Source organism: Gossypium arboreum, chromosome 4, assembly GCF_025698485.1.
Source record: "Gossypium arboreum isolate Shixiya-1 chromosome 4, ASM2569848v2, whole genome shotgun sequence".
Taxonomy (NCBI): domain Eukaryota; kingdom Viridiplantae; phylum Streptophyta; class Magnoliopsida; order Malvales; family Malvaceae; genus Gossypium; species Gossypium arboreum.
In genome coordinates, this window is record NC_069073.1 from 13,916,847 (window position 1) to 13,937,804 (window position 20,958).

At 32.5% G+C, this 20,958-nt stretch overlaps 2 protein-coding genes across 2 annotated transcripts; both read left to right on the forward strand.

Annotated features, from left to right (window-relative positions):
• Positions 1 to 2,018: 2,018 nt before the first annotated feature.
• On the forward strand, positions 2,019 to 5,593 carry LOC108460857 (probable receptor-like protein kinase At2g39360). Its single transcript, XM_017760544.2, has 2 exons — positions 2,019 to 2,643; positions 2,776 to 5,593. Exon 2 carries the CDS (start codon positions 2,824 to 2,826, stop codon positions 5,317 to 5,319), a length of 2,496 nt encoding a protein of 831 aa, XP_017616033.1. The 5' UTR covers positions 2,019 to 2,643; positions 2,776 to 2,823; the 3' UTR covers positions 5,320 to 5,593.
• A 1,220-nt stretch (positions 5,594 to 6,813) lies between these two features.
• Positions 6,814 to 15,886, forward strand: LOC108460583 (uncharacterized). Its single transcript, XM_017760127.2, has 18 exons — positions 6,814 to 7,238; positions 7,884 to 8,105; positions 8,467 to 8,562; positions 9,513 to 9,565; positions 9,805 to 9,901; positions 9,996 to 10,069; positions 10,699 to 10,816; positions 11,237 to 11,350; positions 11,539 to 11,615; positions 12,330 to 12,396; positions 13,061 to 13,126; positions 13,702 to 13,809; positions 13,930 to 14,060; positions 14,254 to 14,320; positions 14,544 to 14,611; positions 14,690 to 14,765; positions 15,110 to 15,180; positions 15,262 to 15,886. Exons 1-18 carry the CDS (start codon positions 7,089 to 7,091, stop codon positions 15,650 to 15,652), a joined length of 2,046 nt encoding a protein of 681 aa, XP_017615616.2. The 5' UTR covers positions 6,814 to 7,088; the 3' UTR covers positions 15,653 to 15,886.
• The last annotated feature ends 5,072 nt before the right edge of the window (positions 15,887 to 20,958 follow it).

Consider the following 20,958-nt stretch of genomic DNA (forward strand, 5'->3'; position numbering starts at 1 on the left):
GCTCTACTATATCTGCACGTGGCTTTGTATCAAGTCCTTATAATTCTGCATTATTTATTCGATGCTCTGATCAGGGTATTATCTTACTTCTTCTCTATGTGGATGATATGATTATCATAGGGGATGACACAAATTGCATTATTGAACTACAGCAGTACCTTAGTTAACATTTTGCGATGAAGGATCTTGGGCCTTTTAGTTATTTTTTGGGTCTTGAGGTTTTCTCTAATCATGATGGCCACTATCTTTCTCAGGAAAAATATGCTTCCGATTTGCTTTCTCATACCAATATTACTGACAGTAAAACCGTTCCTACTCCCTTGGAACTAAATGTCAGACTTATTCCATTGAATGACACTCCTCTTTCTGACCATACTTTGTACTGACAACTTGTCGGCAACCTAGCCTATCTTACAATGACTCGGCCTGATATTCCTCATGCAGTTCATATAGCTAGTTAGTTCTTGACATCTTCCATATCATCTCATTTTTCAGCAGTTCTTCATATTCTTCAATATGTCAATGGTACACTTTTTTGTGGTATTCATTTCTCTACTTACTCTTCCTTTGTTCTTCTTCGATACTCTGATGTTGATCGGGCAAGAGATCCTACAAATTGACATTCAACCACTAGTTATTGTTTCTTTCTAGGTGATTCCCTTATTTCTTGGCAAAGTAAGAAACAAACTGTTGTTGCTCGCTCTAGCACCGAATTTGAATATCGTGTTCTTACTGATGCCACTTCGAAGTTACTTTGGCTATGCCAACTACTTAAAGATATAGGACTCTTGTCTCCTATTGCTACTACCCTACATTGTGATAATCGCAATGCAATTTAGATCGCTCATAATGATGTGTTTCATGAACGTACAAAACACATAGAGATTAACTATCATTTTGAATGACATCATGTTACTCAGGGAACTCTACACCTTGCTTTTGTCTCCTCATTAGCTCAGATCGTAGACATTTTCACAAAGACGCATCTTCCAACCATATTTCAAGACTTAGTTTCCAAACTCAAGCTACGGTCCACAACACCACCTTGAGTTTGAGAGGGATGTTAATGTAAATATGTATTAATATGATTCTAGCATGCAAATTAGGCTATAATCTAGGATTTTTGTCTAGTTAGTTTCCATGTATAGTTCCCAGGTACTAATATAAATATTTAGCACTTGTACAACAATAGACACACAAAAATTCATTCATTTTTCTTTTTCTTAAGTTTATAATAGTCAAATTCTAGATTTAGATCGATCTTTTCCTTCACCCACTAACTTTGAAAGGCATAGGTTCGAGTATATGAGGTAGGCCTATTGACTTGGGATTTAGGTGTTGTTTGATAAACTGAAAATTTAAGTGATAAAAAAATAAGTGCTAAAAATTTAAGAACTGAATTTAAGTTATAAAATTTATTTGATATATTACTTAAAATTAATATATATTCTACATTTTATCCTTATTTTTAAAAATTTTACCTTATTCTAAAAAATTAAAATTTTAAATGTAAAGTTTTATAGAATAATATAATATTAAAATAAATAAATTTTAATTTAATTAATTAAAATATTCTCTATTAAGTGATAAATAGTTCTCATTTATTTACTATTTTTCATATTTTTATGTAAAAATATTCTATTTAATTGTTTTAATTTTAAATTATCATACCTGTCTAAAAATTTAAATCTATTTTCAATAAATTATGGACTTAGTAACCTATCATTGTGGATTTGAACTGTCTATCAATTTTAGTAATGAATTCTTTCTTACAAATATTTTTTATTTAAATTTAATCATAACATAATTTTAAATTTTTTATATAATAATAGTATCTTTCATAAATTATTCATAAAAATATTTTAATATTAATAAATAATTCAAACTTTGGCAAAAATATTTGATATTATGACCTAACGCATATAGTTTCAATAATATGTTTCATACGTAACCCCAACCAATAAACATATTTAAGCATTATTAATACAAAAGAGATGCCGCAAACTTAAAATATTTATGTGAACCATTTAATTCTAAGTTTGATTTGTAAACTGTTTTTTGGTTTCCTTACACCAACCAAGGATGTAACCAAGGACATGGAACTGATAAACTAAAACCACCAAACGTACGACAAAGGCTTTTTAACGTTATTCACGACAGGAAAGTGAGACTCAGCTGCCCTTCATAGCTGTCTTCCTCTTCCCTCTTCAACCTTTCTATTTTATATTATTTTTGAAACTACAATCTTATCAACTTTCCAATCCATTTATTATTTTCTTTTCAATCCCATGAACTTGTCAAACATCCCACACGTTGATCCTTAACACATTTTAATTATTTTTGGGTTTGAAGTTCGCTTTCTCGTTACCTGTTTGATTTTCTTATCTGGTGCTTTGAATAGCTACAAGTTGTGGAGCTCATGAATGTGACGGTTTTTGTTTGTATTTTCAACTTGGGTTTTTTATGCGGTTGTTGTTTTCATTAGTCGGCTATCTTCATTCAATCTTTTCTCTTTGATTAATTACTGTGTCAGGTGACGTTTTCAGGTCACCCTTTTTATTTATTCATTTGTTCATTGGGTGTTTCTCAAATTGCTCCATCGGTGAAGTAACAACCCAGCTCTCAACTTTTTTTTTATCACAGGTTAGCCTGTTTTCTTTTAGTGTACTGTGTCTATATATATAGGTTACTGTCTGCTACAATTTCTAATTTTTGCTACTGGGTTCTTGACCATCTCTTGTTTTTAATGCATTGGTCTCTCTTGATTATCTCTAGTATTTGCCATTTCCACCGCAATCTTTGTCCTCCATTGGAGATTCTTTCATGGATAATCCTGGGAATTTTGGTTTCATTATTTGGATTTTATCCATCTATGGTTTACTTCATCTTTCACTAGGATTCAACCCTGTAGATAACTATTTGATAGACTGTGGATCCATTAAGAACATATCAGTGGGTGATAGAATATTTCAAGCTGATAATTCCACTTCATCATATAATCTTTCAACCACACATCAGATTTTCGCAATTTCGAGTTCGAATTCGAATCCAACCTCACTTTACTATGATTCACCACTGTATCAAACGGCTAGAATCTTCAACGCAACTTCCCATTACAGTTTTCCAATCAAACAACAAGGGAGGCACTGGATTCGGCTTCATTTCTTTGCTTACGTATTCGAAAAGTTCGATATGAAGAAGGCGAAATTCTCTGTTTTCGCGCAAAACTTTACACTTCTCAGAGAAGCTCAAATGGGGGATGGATATATTGTTAAGGAATATTGCTTGAACATTACTTCTAATAAACTGGTTCTTACTTTTAGACCTGCTGTCAATTCATTTGCTTTTATCAATGGCTTGGAAGTTTTCTCAGTTCCGGATAATCTCTTTCCGGAAGAGGTCAGAACAATTGATCTGCAAGGTGGTAACAAGAGTCTACAGGAGCAAGCACTGGAGACGGTTGCAAGGGTCGATATGGGGAACACGACTGTTCTTCCTCAAAACGATACCTTATGGCGACTTTGGATCTCAGATAATGCGTATCTGATACACAATAATCTTGGATCATCGGTGTCAAATGTCTCAGCTGTGAATTTTACTGAAGTGACTGAGGATATTGCTCCTGCATCGGTATATGGCACTGCAACTATTTTGAACTCGAGTGATCCAAATCTGAATGCAAACTTGACATGGACCTTTGATGTTAACCCGGGTTTCGATTATCTTGTCCGGCTTCACTTTTGTAACATAATGAATGAACCTACTCAGCAAGCCATCTTTCTTGAAATCTTTATTGATTCACGTCATGCAGGTCACCTTGATCTTGGTTCAAGGACATCGGATGTTTTCGGTGCCCCATATTTCATGGATGTCTGCACAAGAGTATCCGGTAGTACTAAGCTTAATGTAAGTGTTGGTCCATCTAAGCTCAATAACCCTACGGTCATCCTCAATGGTTTGGAGATCATGAAGATAAACGATGCTAGGGGCAGTCTTGATGTTCCCGATGTTGTTTTCTCGGGACATTCTGAGATAAAAGTTGTAGTTATAGTTGTCATTGCTGTCGGATCGTTTGTCGTTGTTGTTTCAGTTGTGATTGTCATTCTTTTCTGCAGAAGAAGAAAAAGAAGAAGAAGAATGAAGCCAGTTCTGGGGAAAGAACAGCACTTTCTGATGAATCGGGGACGAAAAGTTCATACTACTGGAAGTACATACTCTAATGGAACTTCCATATTTTCCAGCCCAATGATTGGCTATCGATTTCCTTTTCTGGCAATTCTCGAGGCTACTGATAATTTCAGTGAAAATTTGGTAATCGGTGTTGGTGGTTTCGGTAAGGTTTATAGAGGAATATTGAAAGATGAAACCGAGGTTGCAGTCAAGAGGGGAACTCCTCAATCAAACCAAGGGCTTGCAGAATTCCGGACCGAGATCGAAATGTTATCTCAATTCCGACATCGACATTTAGTATCACTGATCGGTTACTGCGATGAACAAGATGAGATGATCATAATTTATGAGTACATGGAGAATGGGACACTCAAGAATCATCTATATGGCTCAAATCTTCCTAGTTTGAGTTGGAGACAAAGGCTTGAGATATGCATTGGATCAGCTAAAGGGCTTCACTATCTTCATACAGGTTCAGCTAAGGCTATCATACACCGCGATGTCAAGTCTGCAAACATATTACTCGATAAGCGTTTCATGGCTAAAGTTGCTGATTTCGGACTTTCAAAGACCGGTCCTGATATTGATCAGACACATGTGAGTACCGCGGTCAAAGGAAGCTTCGGGTATCTTGATCCAGAGTATTTGACAAGGCAGCAACTAACAGAGAAATCAGATGTGTACTCCTTTGGTGTTGTCTTGCTTGAAGTCCTTTCGGGAAGGGCGGTTATTGATCCATCACTTCCCAGAGAAAAGGCAAATTTGCTCGAGTGGGGGATGAAATCATACCGAAGTGGGAAACTGGAAGAAATTGTGGATCCTTGCCTTGTTGGTCAAGTAAAACTAGATTGTTTAAGGAAGCTTTGGGATATTATTGAGAAATGCTTGGCAGAAAATGGGATTTGCAGGCCTTCAATGGGAGAGGTCCTATGGAACTTGGAATACGCACTTCAACTACAAGAGAATGAAGAAAGATCCAATCAAAACAATGAACATTCTTCACATATCAGCCGTGTTAGTACCTCAGAAACGAGTCGGCAATTCAGCCGAGCCAGTAGCGGCGTCAACGATGATGAACTTGCTGGAATTTCAATGAGTAAAATGTTTGCTGAAATGGTGAGACAGGAAAGACCTGTAAGAAACATCTGAATTCAATATTTATGTGAAATCGAAGCTCAACTCAGCTTATTTATATCATTCTATAAATCTTTATATCGAACTGTACGCAAAAGATTTGATATTTGTATAGAATAGTTATTTAGTTTATTCATGTTTAATTTTTCTGCTTAGGATGGGATTTTTTTTTCGCTTGGAATCATTTAATATTGGGATAAATCTCAAAACTATGCATGAACTATGATTTAACGTGCAATTGTATACATGAACTTTGATTTTATACAATTTTATACATCAATTTTTTTTATTTGATCCAATTCTTGTAAATTATTAACCCAATTATTGATATAACGTCATTTTTTATGTCGTATTGAATGATCTCGGCTGCTTGCTTTCTGTTCATATAATGCATGCTGCTCTTGTTACTAGCTAGGTCAATTCAATGGCTCTATATGAATTAGCTATTTTTGATCCCTCCAATCCCGTTCTTGATTCAATGTGAAGACAATATATGTTCGTTATAGCCTTCATGACTCGTTTAGGAATAACTAATTCATGGGGCGGTTGGAGTATTACAAGGGGAACTATAACAAATCTGAGTATTTAGAGTTATGAAGGTGTAGCCAGAGCACATATTGTGTTTTCTGGCTTGTGCTTCTTGGTAACTATCTGGCATTGGGTATATTGGGATTTAGAAATTTTTGTGATAAGCGCATAGGAAAATTTTGTTGGAATATGGGTGTCGAACCCTTGTGGACTAACTGACAAGGTCCAACCTATAAATCCAGCATGGGGTATGAAAGGTTTTGATCCTTTTGTTTCGAGAGGAATAGCCTCTCATCATATTGCAACAGGAACAATATAAAAATAAATTAATATATTTATTTCTTTAAATGTATATGATTAAATTAAAATTAAATTTTAAGTATACATTTAAACCATAATTAACATTTCATTTGTATAGTTACACGAATAAAAATTTATGTATACAATTACACATTAAATTAAAATGACGTATAATTTATCCTAAAATTAGATGACTATTTAGTGCTTTATAGGTTAAAAATAATGTTTTTGTTTATTTTTATATGATATGAATTAATGGTTAAAATTTATTAGAATATTTATTCAAAAAACCTTATTAGAATATAAATTAAAAAATTTTAAGATTTTAATACAATAAAATATAAAATTTCATCTAAATAAAATGATAAAATGTTGAGATTCTAGTGTTATTTAGACTATTAATAAAATTTTAATTAATTTAGTGTCATAAGTTAATGGTGTGTCAACTCAATTAGAAAATAATTAATATATTATTTTAATGACCTTTTCTCTTTTCATATTTTTATATTATTTTAAAATTGAAAAAATAAAATTAACATGAAATAATATTAAAGATGTAGGTTGGGAGTAAAACTGACGTTGCAGCATCCTGAAAGTTATAAATTAAAGTTAAATTTTATTTAATATAATAAAATATAAATAACTTATTTAAAACCCTTAATAAATTGATAAAATTTAGAGAAAAATGTGAAGAAAAAAAAGGGGACTTTTAAAGACAGACAAGACTGGTAGGAGGAGGTTGCGTACGAAACGACGTCGCAACTTTTTAAAAAGTCAACGTCCGAACTTGGTTTTCTTTTCTTCGTCGTCGTTCAAATTACAGACAAAAATAAATTAAAAGAGTTTCCCCCATTTCTCTCTTCTTCAAACTCCAAAACCCTGACAATTCCTTGGCGAAAGAAAATTAATTAAACCGAATTGCATTGATCGATTCAGCGGCGAGAGAGGGAAACGAGATGTCGTGGCTGAGAACGGCGGTGAACAAAGCGGTAGAGGTTGGAAACAAGAATAACCTTACTCGAAACTTCAGGAACTACGCCGATACCGTTGTTCATCATGCTGGTCAAGCTGTCGCTGAAGGAGCTAAACTCTTGCAAGATCGCATTGTACATTCTTTTTTTCAATTTAAAAATATAATTTTATTGTTCCTATTATTTATTTGCATGTTGAGGTCTAGAGATTCTAATTTGAGACTGAATTTTAGTTAGTATGAAAGGCTTGCATGTCGAACTTTTGTTGTACCTTTTTCTTTTTCTTTTTTTTTTTACAATTTTGGAGTAACTTTTAAGACTCAGTTTTGTTATCTTTAAATTGCAAGAATGTTAGTTTTTATTTCCAATTATATTTTGATTTTTCATTGAGAGGATAATGACTTATAAGTAGTACTGTAAAAAAAAAAATCAAAATGGGATTACATTTGTATTATAATTTCATGAGTTGGCTCTGGTGATTTCCCTTCCAAAAATGGATAGGAAAACATTTAGTCTAAATTCAATTTTGACATGTCAGTAGTTCTTTTTGGCCATTTTTTAGGGCAGGACCTGATATCAACCAGGACATGAAATCAACACCAGTGGCTTAGTTAGAGCTTTATGATCTAGTCGTTTATCATATTAAAAACAGCTAGCATTCCTTATCTTGAGTTAATGTACTAATACATTTTGTTCTGTTTAGGCATAGAAATTCTTTCTCTTGTTGTGGATATCTTGTAATATTACTATCTGGCTTGCTTAAGATGTATGCTTATGCAGGCATCTCGGAATGTCAGGAGTGTAAAGCAAACTGTTAAAAGATTAGAGGAAGCAGCAATATCTTGTAGGGGTTCTGAGAGAGTTATGCTGCTGAGAAGTTGGTTGATTGCACTCAAAGAAATTGAGAAGTTAGCCAGTTCATCATCTGAAGGCAGTCAAAAGAGCCTTGGGCAAATTCTTGCTTCTGAAGATGAAAGGGAGAACCCTAAAAGAACATCTATGGTGAGTTCTTCCTTTATGTTAGTGAAAATCAAATTTAAGTGTCTTATGCCTTGCTTTACTTATTGAGTGGTAAATGATATGTCTAAGACTTTCAGTTAAATATCTGCTCAACAAGAGGAAAAGGTAGGTCCATTTTTCCAAATAGTCTGCTGTAAATTATGTATTCTTTCATGACTTAGGTTAAAGATTACCTTATCATCGTTCCACATATTTTCCTTTAAATTGTTTTACGTCAGTTGGATTTTGAAACTATTGATGTTGATGGATGGTTGTAAGTTGCGTGCCTGAAATAAGCTGGCATGTTCAAAATTCATCAGTATCTTGTATCTGATATCTTTTGGTTCTTCTTAATGATCTATAGGTCTTGTATTATGACTCTGATATTGGGGGTGCACCAATGGATTTTAGAGAGGTTTTTCTTCAGAGCCAGGCTTTGGAGGGCATAACAGTATCTATGGTATGATTTTGCATCTTGGTCATTTGTGTTATTATTTTTCTTTTGATCAGTAATGTGTTTTTCACTAATTCTGGAGAGAATTAGCATTATATGATGGTTTAGAAAAATCAATATTTCAGATTATTGTGGATCTTAATCTTACCCAGGAAAATGATAAAAGAGTCAAACATGATTTAAATAAAGAAAGATAGAAATTGACATTATCATGAACCTGGTGAAGTTTTTGATATTGTCTATTGATTACTAATGAATTATGATTTTCCAAACAGAAACAAATTAAAGCCTAGTTCCGGCACTTCATGTACCCAGGCTGCAATGGCTTTACTGGAAATTGTCCTTAGTCTGGAGTGCTATGCAAGAAGTGGAATATTACTCTTTTATGTGTTGTCTAAATCAATCAGTTACTATCAGTTCCGGTGAATTGTAAGGCTGCTTCAAGGCCTTTTATGCCTTATGCTATCAAAACAATCTATTTTTGACTACATAAAATGGGTTAGCGACAATGTGGAGATAATAAAAGGATACAGATACGATATATTAGAGCTCAATTTTACTGCCTCAGTATGACAGCATGTCATGGTTCCGTTAATTGTGCACATACCATTAAGTGCAAATTTATTGATTGAATCATCTTCTACGAACATTACCAAAAAGCTCTAAGTCTGTTGTGTTTTATCCAATTTAAGTGCATCTAAGATTTTTATAGATTTGTTATCTTTCTGCTGGAGTATCATGGATACTTCATGTAAGTTTGGTTTTCTGAAAATTTCATCTAATTATGATCAGGATTTGGAGATCTTTTTTATCATTATTAGCTAACTTTAATGAGCTAATCTTATGATAGAAAAAGCTGTTTTGGGAAAATACACAAGTTGTTTGTTAAAAGTTTTATGGCTTTAGAGCATCTGATAATTGAGATTAAAGCAGGTTGAATCTTTTGTATGGTTCAGATTATTGAAGCACCAAATGATGAAGAAATTTCTCTGCTCTTGGAGATGTTTGGGTTAGTCCTCTCATTTTAGGTCTATTGCTTTATTACATCCCGGATACCATATTTAGAGTTAATTAAGTCTGTTCTCATTGAATATGTTGCAAAAGATGCTATTTCTCCTACCATAAAATGATTTTTACAATTGATTGCTTCTTGTAGGTTAAATATAAATAACTTATCATTATGAATATTTAACTTGAAACTTAAATTGAATTTGGCAATTGCCTTTAATTATATAATAATACTTGCAGGCTCTGCCTCACCGGAGGAAAAGAAATTCACAATGCAATAGTGAGCAGTATACAGGATCTAGCTACTGCTTTTTCTAGCTACCAAGATGAAGTGCTGGTGACCAGTCAAACCTGTTCTATATTTTAGGAAGATTTGCATTTTAGCTTCTTTCTTCTTTTTTTCCCCATCTTTTTAATATGGGACCATATAGGTTAAACGGGAGGAACTGCTTCAATTTGCGCAAAGCGCCATAACAGGATTGAAGATCAGAGCAGATCTTGTAAGGTAGTTCAAAACAAGGAGCTTCCATTTCCTGGCTTGTGTTCTGTACTTTGGCTTTTTCTCAGCTCATGCTTGTGATAATGCCAAAATCTTGTGTGTTTCTGGTATTAGTTAAATGGATTTTTATTTCATAGTTTATACATATATTTTATTTTCCTCTTGGGAATTGAGTTTTAACCTTCTAATATCTAGCTAAGATATTTCTGTTAGGCTTGAATAAAATTTACTTTGATCATAGTTTGCACATTCCAATTTTGCATCTTGTTTAGCATAAATCTTCTTCTTCATTTTATTTTTATTTTTTTGTAAGGCTAAGGTATCCTTCATGTCCGTTTTATGGTTCACGAAGATTAATCCTTTCGGGGTTCATGGCTGCCCCTCCCAAGAATGTTGTCTCTAGGGTTCGAATCTGAGTTCTTTCCCTGGGAATGGAATGTGCCTTACTAGTGTACCCAACACTTGCCCGTTTTATTTTAAGAAATTACGAATGTGCTGCTATCATTTTTTTTGGTTCATATTGTTGCGCAGCCACAATGTTAGCCAGAAAATTTTAGGATTTGAATGTGAAGTGGTCAATTGCCCATACTTACTAAGCAAGAGAGATTAACCTTTTCTTTGATTTCTGATGACAGAATGGAAAGTGAAGCTTCTGATCTGAAGAAAAAACTTGACCAAATGAGCACTTTGCTGAAGCTTCCAAAAGGAGGTCATGATAATGCATCTGAAACGACGACTGAAGCAACTATTGAGGTGAGCAGTGAGCTTGATTTGAGTTTACAGTCAAAATAAGCTATAGGACGTTGTATATTGATTAAAAAACCTGTTTAAAATCTAGTAAACAATTTGAGATATTCTTGTTTAGTTAATCTTTTTTTTGGGGGGGGAGGGGGGGAATTGCTAGTGTGACATTATACTGGTTCATTTTTCCTTTTTATCTTGTAATTGCTTAATGCTAATTGTTTCCTTTTTCTTCATGGTTGGTTATGTGCATAATTCTTTAAGAATTACAAATCAAATAAACCATTTTCTCTAGACAGAGCTGCACAAAAAGGAAGTAGGCACTGGGAGTTCCTACAGAAATAAAATGTTGTCTATAACTATAGCTATGTCTCCCCTAAAACAGATGCTAAACTTCCCAATTGAAAGCTGATCATCCTATCTTTATGGTAGGATCTGAAAGTAGCACTTGCAGAAATACGAATCCGTTCCACTTTGGAAGGAATTTTACAGAAAAAGAAGCTTGCTGTAAACAATGGAGACTCTCCTGAGATTCATGCTCAAAAGGTAAAACTTTCTTGCTATTTGGTTGTTTCTTGGTTATTGTTTTAACAAGCTTGAATATGTGTATGCAACCTGCTTTTTGTTAAACTTTGCTTCCTCTTCCTAAAGAAGGATGAGTGTGTTCTGGCAAATGCTGCATTTCTTGAGGCTTCAGTTTGAACTTGTCTGTTTTATATTGTTTATTGGAGTAGGTTGATAAATTGAAGGTCTTATCAGAATCTCTTGCCAATTCCAGTATAAAAGCAGAGAAACGCATTTCAGATCACAGGTATATTAAGGATTTTTTAGAGTTGTTCAAAGTAATATTTGACTTTACCAATGCTTTATTCTACATAAATATTAATCACCGTCTTTTCATGTGGTACATTATTAAAGGGTCAGTGTGAACTAATTGATTTATTTAATTTTAACATTTAAGCATCTCATTAGATAATTCTGTTTTATGAAAAGAAAATTTGCAGTGATTATTTTCGGTGGTAAATAGTAAAAAGCAGTACTGCGTATTTTAGATGGATCCTATTTGAAAATTTTAAAGAAAGTAGAAGCATGTTGCAGAAACATGTACTCTCTATCTGGTCGACTGAATCACTGTTGCTTTAAAGGATGTCGGCTGAACTGTTTGGTGTGGTTTTATATTTCTTATGTCTTGCGTATGACCTTTGACCTAACTTTCCTTCTTGTTGATCTTATTTATCATTAATGATGAAAAGGTTAGCCTTGGGTTGCCATGCTATTTGGCACAAGTGGTCAAGGGATCAGAACCTGTATCTGGTGATTTCATGGAGTGCTTGACTGTAACGCTTCTACTTGTACTTCAGATAATGTCTGGATTCTGGATGAATTTCTTGAAGACAGAATACTGAAGCTAGATATAAAGCAATCTTAGCCTCATTACTTCTGATTCTGTTTAAAAATCATCTAAATATTTACTTCTGAAAGGTACATGTTACATATGAACTGGTCATTGTTGTATTACTGGCAGACTTCAGAAGGAGGAGGCCTTAACTGTTCGTGTGGTCAAAGCAAATGAAGCTGATGAAAGAGAGAAGGTTGTTTACTTGTGCTGATGTGTTCTCTGTGTGCACTGCTAGACCAAAAAGAAAATCTTGTTATCTTTCAACTTTAAGTTAAGAGTACAAGATTTGAATGCTAGAATTTTTCTCTGAGCCTAATGCTACCTGTTTTCTTGCTGTCTACAATCAAGTCCAGTTTCAACTTTAAGTCACTCTGGGGAAGATTTTTTCTATGCTTCCAATCATACATCTTTTATTCAGCATCTTTAACTAGTTGATGACATTGGCAGTTTTAATATAGTATATATCAAAATATTTCCTGGCCGGTTTCCTCTAACTGGCATACAAAGGAATGGTCCCATATTTTAATGATTTCTTGCATCATGGTACTTCATAGCAGTAATACATTGTTGATTAGATGGTAGCGTATGCTGTTCAAATAGCCCCCTAGGTACATGGGTAATGGCTAGAACGTGAGACTCAACTAGGTAGTCTTATGTTTGCATCTTGAGGATGAAAAAAGAATGAAGGTTTATTTATTTACTTTTGACTAAGCTTTCATTAGCATTCATCAACAATATAAGATTTTCATCGAAACAATGAAAGCCATGCAGGTCTGAGCAATTCAGCTTGTGAGTTTTGGTGTATTTACTTGTTTTGGGTGGGAAATCTGAATTTGTCTTCAATGAATAATATCCAGGAAATAGTAGCTGAGATTTCTGAGCTCGAGAAACAAAGAGATCAACTTGAAGCAGAGCTGAAAAAGGTCTTTCTACTGCATTCTGTTTCTAGTTTCTTGTTGCTTACATTATGGAAAATGTATACATCTTATGGAATGTGTTTTGCATGTTTGAGTCTGATTACATACATGTATTCTATTTTGTTCCCTCTTTTACTTTTTACTTGTATAATTTCCGTTTCTTTGTTCAGCTTTCTTTTAGTTATTCATTTATTGGGATGTGACTGTATACTTTTACTGAAGCAAATCTTTTATATACTTAATTACATTTTGGGGGTGAGTGGTGAAGTTATGTCACTAAAGCTTGTAAATTGATTACCATGAAATGTATAAGAATGGTTTTTATGAATGTTTTATTTCTTTATACTATTTAAATTTTTTTTATTATAATTTGCTGCACTTGATGGGTAATGAACGGATATTATTTCCAATTATGAAGTACTGGAGCTCCCAAAACAACCATGCTAATACAGCAGCTTGGTAAACCTTTAGGTTTGAACCTTCTTTGGGTTCATGTTATAGAAAGTTCTGTCTGTGTTTAACTACCTTCTGTATATAAAGGTGGATTCTGCCCCATTACCATTTTGGTGGAATATTTGTAGGTTCATATCTCGTTGGTTGCTGCTAATGCACGTCTACACAATGTCAGGAAAGAAAGAGATCACTTCTATGAAGCTAATGATCAGATTGTTACCCATCTGAAAACAAAGGTGGTGATTTTTTTTCTTTCCTAATTTCTATATTTTTTTATAAAGTTGTAATGTTTATAAATTACTACATCTTGATCTTATGGTTAAAATATGTAAGAATTCTTCCTGATTTGTTAACAGGAAGATGAACTGTCAAAATCGATTTCTGCATGTAAAGTAGAAGCAAAAGTTCTCCATACATGGATTAATTTCTTGGAAGATACTTGGCTTCTCCAGTCCTCATATGTAGAAACTAAGAACAAGCAAGTCGTGTATGTAATCTGGCATTCTTTTCTTCTGTTGAGTACAGACATTATGTTTCTCATTATCCTCCTTCATTGAAGCTTTTTCAAATTCTCTGCCTGAAGAAAGAAAATATTATGAATTCTGCTCTTAATTCTATAAATTAAATACTTAAATACTGGCCTTTTAACATTTTGGTTGATACTTGTTTGCATTTTACAGTGAGGAATTGGAGCGACATGAGGATTATTTTGTGAACTTTACCATTACCCTTCTCTCAGCTTACAAGGTATGCAGTACATTCTGTTGGAAAAAATACTTACTTTGAGAACTTAAGTGATGGATAGCTCTCCCTATGTTACTTGGACCTGGGTGTACATGTCGGATACAATATATGTTCGGCATGGGTATGTTCTTTTTTTTTTTTTTTTGTTTTTCCATGTATTTAGTGGAGGGTCATATCCCTTTGTCCTCTTGGAATTATTCCTCTTGGAATTATTGTACTCTTGCAGAAAGAGCTAGGCCCTTCAATTAGCCGTATCAGTAAATTTGCAGAGAACCTGAAGAAGTTGAGTGAGAGGTAATCTACATTTCCTGAAAAATTATTCTGGCCTATATTATTTCAGTTTTTAATTCTTTTTCTTTTTCCCGAATCTAGTGCAAGAAATGATGATTCTAAAGAATCAAATCCAAGGAAACATCTTGAGGAGGAATATTTGGGTTATGAAACCAAGGTAAAAGTCTCATAACTTTTATTCTTCAAAAGGTGTCATGTCATGAGTTGCTATTATCAGCATTTATGCTCCACATGCAAATCTCCCTCCTCCTTTTTCTTCCTTGTCTGATTCTTTCTACTTTTAGTGGATTTTTGCACCAATGAAAAGATATATTGCTTACTTTCTGACATTTTACTAGTTTCAAGCATTTTTCATTTTAGTCCTGGGTTTTTGTAATTCCAAATTTTAAGCTTAGGAGGTTTGTGAATCTAGAAGTTGTAATTGTATGCTTATTTATCAGTCTTTAAAGAATTGGACCTGCCTGGTTCTAGAGCTATCTGTTAACTGTTTCACCATTTCAGATTATAACAATCTTCAGTGTGGTTGAAAACTTGAGAGAGCATTTTAATGCTAAGCATGGGACAACTTCAAGGTGAGATAACAAGCAATCCTTGAATTTTTCCAATTTACTGTAAATTAGGTTTTTAAGCCAGTCTTCCTCTCTCCTATACAGGAAAGATGATCCAAAGGTTAAAGGGCTATTTGATGACATTGAAAAGTTAAGAGTGGAATTTGAAACCATTGAAAGGCCAATTTTAGAAATGGAGACTCCAAAGGTTGATAGTCCCAATGAAAGGCCGCTGGAAATTTTATCTCCACACCCACCTCTGGAATCAACACTACCTAAACTTGATACAAAAGAGAATCCCAAAACACAACCTAAACCTGATACAAAAGAGAATCCTGAAACACAGCCGGTGCTAGATGCTGCAGCTGAACTGGCGAAGCTAGAGTCAGAGTTTGGGAAGGTTAACCAAGACTACACTTCGGAGGAGATAGGTGATTGGGAGTTCGATGAACTTGAAAGGGGGTTGATTTCTGGTGATTCTGCATCAGGTAAATAGATCACATAAATTAACCTTGTGAAGAATGTAATTACGACATGTATCAACTATCAACTATCTACCTGCCAAAAAACTGCATTTAAGAAAGAAACAAGCTTTCGCTGTTATTTCTGTAAAATTGGATGGGGATTTCCATTAGTTGATTCTTCTGTAAATACTTTCACTCTGTAATATGGAATTTATAGAACACATGAATCAGTATTTAGTTATGAACCTGTACAATTTACGGGATGATGTCTTCAGCCTTAAGAAAGAGTAAATTTAAAGCTGATGTGAAAGATTCAGCCTTTTCCTCAAAAAACATATGGGACAGATGGATGAAGCAAGAGGCAGTGGTGAACCCCATGAAAACAACATCATCCGCATTGAAAAAGGTTTCCGGATATGTGTTTTTTCATCTTTAGAATAACAAATTCATTTTGCAGGGGAGGCTCTGATGCTTTCAACACCAGGGAATGAAAGCTAGTGGGATGTGAGCTTTCCACCATAAAAAAGTCTCTTCCAAAAGGTAGGTCCAAAATGACTTGGCCAAATGGTTCTTGCTAGCAGTTGTGTTGTTACTGTAGAGGTTTTCTTTACTTTTGCTGGTGGGATGCCTGGCAATAGTGTCCCTCATGTCAAGCTCTCTGTCAAATCCTACCCGAATCTAAGAGTTTTCCACCTTCATAATCTATTCCAAATGGTAGGGTCCAGAATGAATTAGCAAATTGGTTTTTTTCTTAGCTTTTTGATGGTGTTGTTGCTGGTTAAATGCCAGGAAATGGTGTCACTCTGGCCAAGCTTGTCAAAGGCTCTTCTTTGTCAACTGCTGCCTGAATCTAAGAGCTTTCCACCTTCATAACCTCTCTTCTAGAAGGTAGGGTCCAAAATGACTTAGTCAAATGGCCGTTGCTAGCAACTTTGTCGTTGCTGTTGCATTGTTTTTCTTAAGCTTTTGCTGGTGCTGGCAATGGTGCCTATCTGATTGAGCTTGAAGAGGTCTCTACTTTGTCAATTCCTACCCCACTCTAAGCATCCCTGGACTCCCCATTCTTTTGGCGGGGATTCATTTGGGCTAATACTATCTTTTGCTGGTACTATTTTGGGGGGACATAAATAGTGGTGGTAACACGGCGTTATGGTCATTATTTTGGTTCATTTCATCCTGACAGCACCCTACCCGGAACTCTCTTTTTCTTAGTGGTAGGTCATCGACGGTATTCTTTTTGTTCATACATGAACGGTATATATCTCTTGCTCTTACTTTTCCGGGACATAAATAGTGGTCGCATCCCATTATGTGTATTATTTTGTGATTTCGTTCTTTCCATCATTGCTATCTATTATAGATGTCTACTGCGATTGATTATCGCCATTACGAATAATGTGGTGAACTTAATTGATGGTTGGCTCAATTAAATAATTATTAGAAGTTCATAAAAATAAAAATATATATATATCAAAAACCAATTAACCAATTTAATTGGTTTGTATTAAATTGAGTTGATGCTTCATTTCAGATTGGTATTTTAGTTGGTTTTTAGTCTGACTGATTAGTTCAGTTTTGTTCATACAATCATGTGATAAATGTGATACGATTGAAAAGGTTTTTTATTTTTTTTTCTTCTCAATGTTTGATATGGCTTTTGTCTAAGTATTTTTCCATATAAGGGAGTTTCAGTCTGCCAAGTTTACAATCAAACTTGTCATGAAATCGTGGCGCAATGACATGAGAAATCCTCATATTCGACAATAGCAAATCCATCAAACAGTTGTTATTTGAGTTGTATTTTGATTTAAGTAATGTTTTCCATTTTCTTTGTGTTTGTTCCACGAACGGAAAATTACTTTATTTATTTTTTCAAGAAATGTCTGACATTTTTTTGACAACTGAAATAATGGAAAAGTGTTGAAATCAAGATACTGATATGTATTGGTTGGTACCGACGTCTTACGGTTGTACCGTTTTGGGTTATCAATATTTTTAAATATTCTTCTTACATATATTAATTTCTTGATAGATTATGTATTTTAAAATATTTATATATATAGCCTAATTTTTAGTTTCTTAACAAAGTATATATTATTTATATATATACATGTAATTATATCTCAATTAAATTTATATAAATATATTTATTGTAATATAAATTTTACAATTATTAATCATGTTCAATAGTTTAATTTAATACCTTTAATTTTAAATATAATTATAGAAAATCTAAAATGGTTAAAATAAAAATTTAAAATATAATTTAAAATATCAAAATCTTATACCAACTAGTACGGGTCGGTATGCACCGGTACAAGCCGGTATTGATTAAAACACACTAAAATGATCAAAACGCACTTTAATTTTGACCAGGATGGGACAAAGATTAGTTGGTAAGGATTTAGAATCAAAATTGTACAAATTAACAAATACAAGATAAAATACTAACTATCATCATTAAAATCCTTTTTGAAGAAAAAAAAGTGTAATAATTGTATGTACAGAACATTTACTTATATTACATTAAATTTTAACAATGGAAAATATCAAGATTCCATTTCTCAAATAATAAGGCAATGCATTTATCATAATTGTTGAAAAGAAAAAACTCAAATCATTATTGTTGTTGTCGTTTGTTTATCATAGTTGTCATGTCCCGTCTCAACATAGCAATGTCTAACCTTGTTTCTTGTTGGTAACATACAAATTTTCTTTACAAAACCCAAAAGGGCTCCCAAATAAATCAATATATATATGTACAACATAAAACACTGTACCTATACAAGCTTCTAAGACATGTACTTGCATTCGTCTTTATTCTTCGCTATAAGAAATGCCATTTTGCTATAATTAATCTTAATTGAAATCGGAAAAAAAAAATGGAAAATATAAAAGAATCCAAGGACTAAATTTTAAATTTCCCATTATATTGGATGCGATTGGGAGCTGAGCAATGATTTTTCTTAAATAGATTGGTCTGGGTTGTATTATTATTTGTTATTTATTTAAATTTAATTATAAATGTTATTTAAAATAATATTTTAATATTATAGTAAATAGTTATATGAGTTTTTTATAACTAAATACAACTTTGATACAAAATGTTTTGGAGCCACTAGTGGAATTTAGAGGGTGTTTGGGTGCTTAAATTGGAGGTTAATTGGGACAGTTGAGTGCTTGGACTCTTCATGGAGATGGAGGCAACTTATATAGAAGAACTTGGTATGGACCCTTTTGAATACATGTCCTACTTGTAGGGTCGATAGTAGAGTTATGAATCGTTGATAGTAGATTCATGGAGTGCTTTATTAAGGTGCAGCTAGCTAGTAATAGAATCATGTAAAATTTTATTAAATATGATAAGAGAAATATTTGAGTGAATCTTAATGTGATTTAGTGATGATTCATGTGACAAGTATTTAAGAACTTTTAATTGAGCAAGCTTTTTCTTAATACAAAGGGATGACTTAAAGAGAATTTCCAAGGAAGGTAATTACATAGAATAAAAAAATTGAGGCAGCAACCTCCTTTGAAGTGGAATGGTGAGGAAACAAGTTGGAAAAGATGAATAGGTAGAAACATTAGTTGAGATGTATTTTCCTTAGGTTTGTTTATTCATAAACCAAAAACATATACTTTTTTGGGCATGATTGCAGCATATATTGTTTAGTGGGTAATAGTGGGGAGTGAAGGAGGGAATAATGCAAATCAACAAAAACAAAACACATACAAAAAGAAATAAAAATTTATTTTTTTAAAAAAGGTGATGAGTTATGATAGAGTGTTGTCGTTCACAGTTTCCCTCCCTGTATTCTCACTCATCACTTAAGTGTCCATCATGTATTCTTTTCAAAAACTCATACATTCTTTCAGCCTCTTCTATTTATTATTTAATTAGTTTCTTTATATTAATTAAAATATAATTTATTTTAAATTTAATATTTAAAATCTTTAAAAAATTAATGACACGTAAAAAATTGAAAGTAAAAACATAGAAAATATATATTAAAAATAAAAAATTTAAAATACTATTATTTAAAATAAATTTATAGTTTTTGGGTATATTAATTAATATATTAATTTATATATTAATAATAAATACTTATTATTTTTAATTTATATATTAATTAATTACTTATATAATTGTAAAAGAGATAATATGTTAATTTTAATATATATATTAAAATTATCATTATAATTTAATTTATTTAAGAGATAATATATAAATTATATATATATATTAAAATTAAAATTTTCTAACCCATGCATCTCTAGAGGAAAAAATTAATTAATAAATTGTAAAAGTTATTTAAATTTCCTAAAATATTGAAAAAATATATAATTACAAAAGAAAATTTTTAAAGCTTTTAGTTTTTTTTGTTTTCTTACCTAAAAATTTATATAAAATTTTAAATTTTATCTAATTCTTTTAAATATTACTTAAAATTTCAAAAATTATTTATTTAAAATTGATATGAAAGATATAATAATTCAACATAAAAATTATTGATATGTCATTAAAATAAGTTATGGACATGAACTTTAATTTTAGACTATATAATGTAATATATATATATATATAATGTAATTTTAAATTTAAAAAAAACACACACACTAAAAGGACAGGTTAATGACTAAAATGAAGTTTGTATAATCAGTTATATAAAATGTGATATTCATATATATATATATATATATATATATATATATATATAATCAAATTATTTACTTAAAATGATAGGAATTGAGAAGAATGAAGAAAAAGAAAATTGAGAAATGGGAGTATTTATTTATTTTATAGAAAGCTAAAGAGATGCAGTATGATGGGATGATTTTAAGGAGAGAGATGTGGATTACTTGAATCCCCAATAACTAACAAACAAACAAACTCAAAAATAAAACAAACCCCAGGAATCCTGTAAAACTCAACTTTAGCTGCTGGATCACACTTTTTATTATTATCATTACTCTTACACTAACCAAACCAAACATTTTTTATTCATTTTGGACACATTCCACTGCTTTTCAATAATAAACACTCTTTTCTCATACTCTTAAATTTAATTCATTTAATTTTTATAATTTAAATATAAAAAAATAATACAATATAATTAGAGTAATATTGGAAATATGTGGGGAGCGGTTTCCCACATCTCCAAAGTCAACCCAGAGGACCGCACATAATTAAATTTAAACAAGAGTAAATTTAGAGACAAACCTGGGGCATTGAAAGTTCGTCCAAGCCCAACAATGTACACGACACTCGGTTGATCAAATATTATATATATACACCCTCTGTCGCCATCGCTATTTTGTTGCCTAAACTCCATTGCCT

Coding starts and splice junctions, on each gene's coding strand:
- LOC108460857 (XM_017760544.2), top strand. CDS start 2,824: ATGGATAATCCTGGGAATTTTGGTTTCATTATTTGGATTTTATCCATC.
- LOC108460583 (XM_017760127.2), top strand. CDS start 7,089: ATGTCGTGGCTGAGAACGGCGGTGAACAAAGCGGTAGAGGTTGGAAAC. Junction 10,070..10,698: donor ATCAGAGCAGATCTTGTAAG/GTAGTTCAAAAC, acceptor TTCTGATGACAG/AATGGAAAGTGAAGCTTCTG. Junction 14,061..14,253: donor ACTAAGAACAAGCAAGTCGT/GTATGTAATCTG, acceptor TGCATTTTACAG/TGAGGAATTGGAGCGACATG.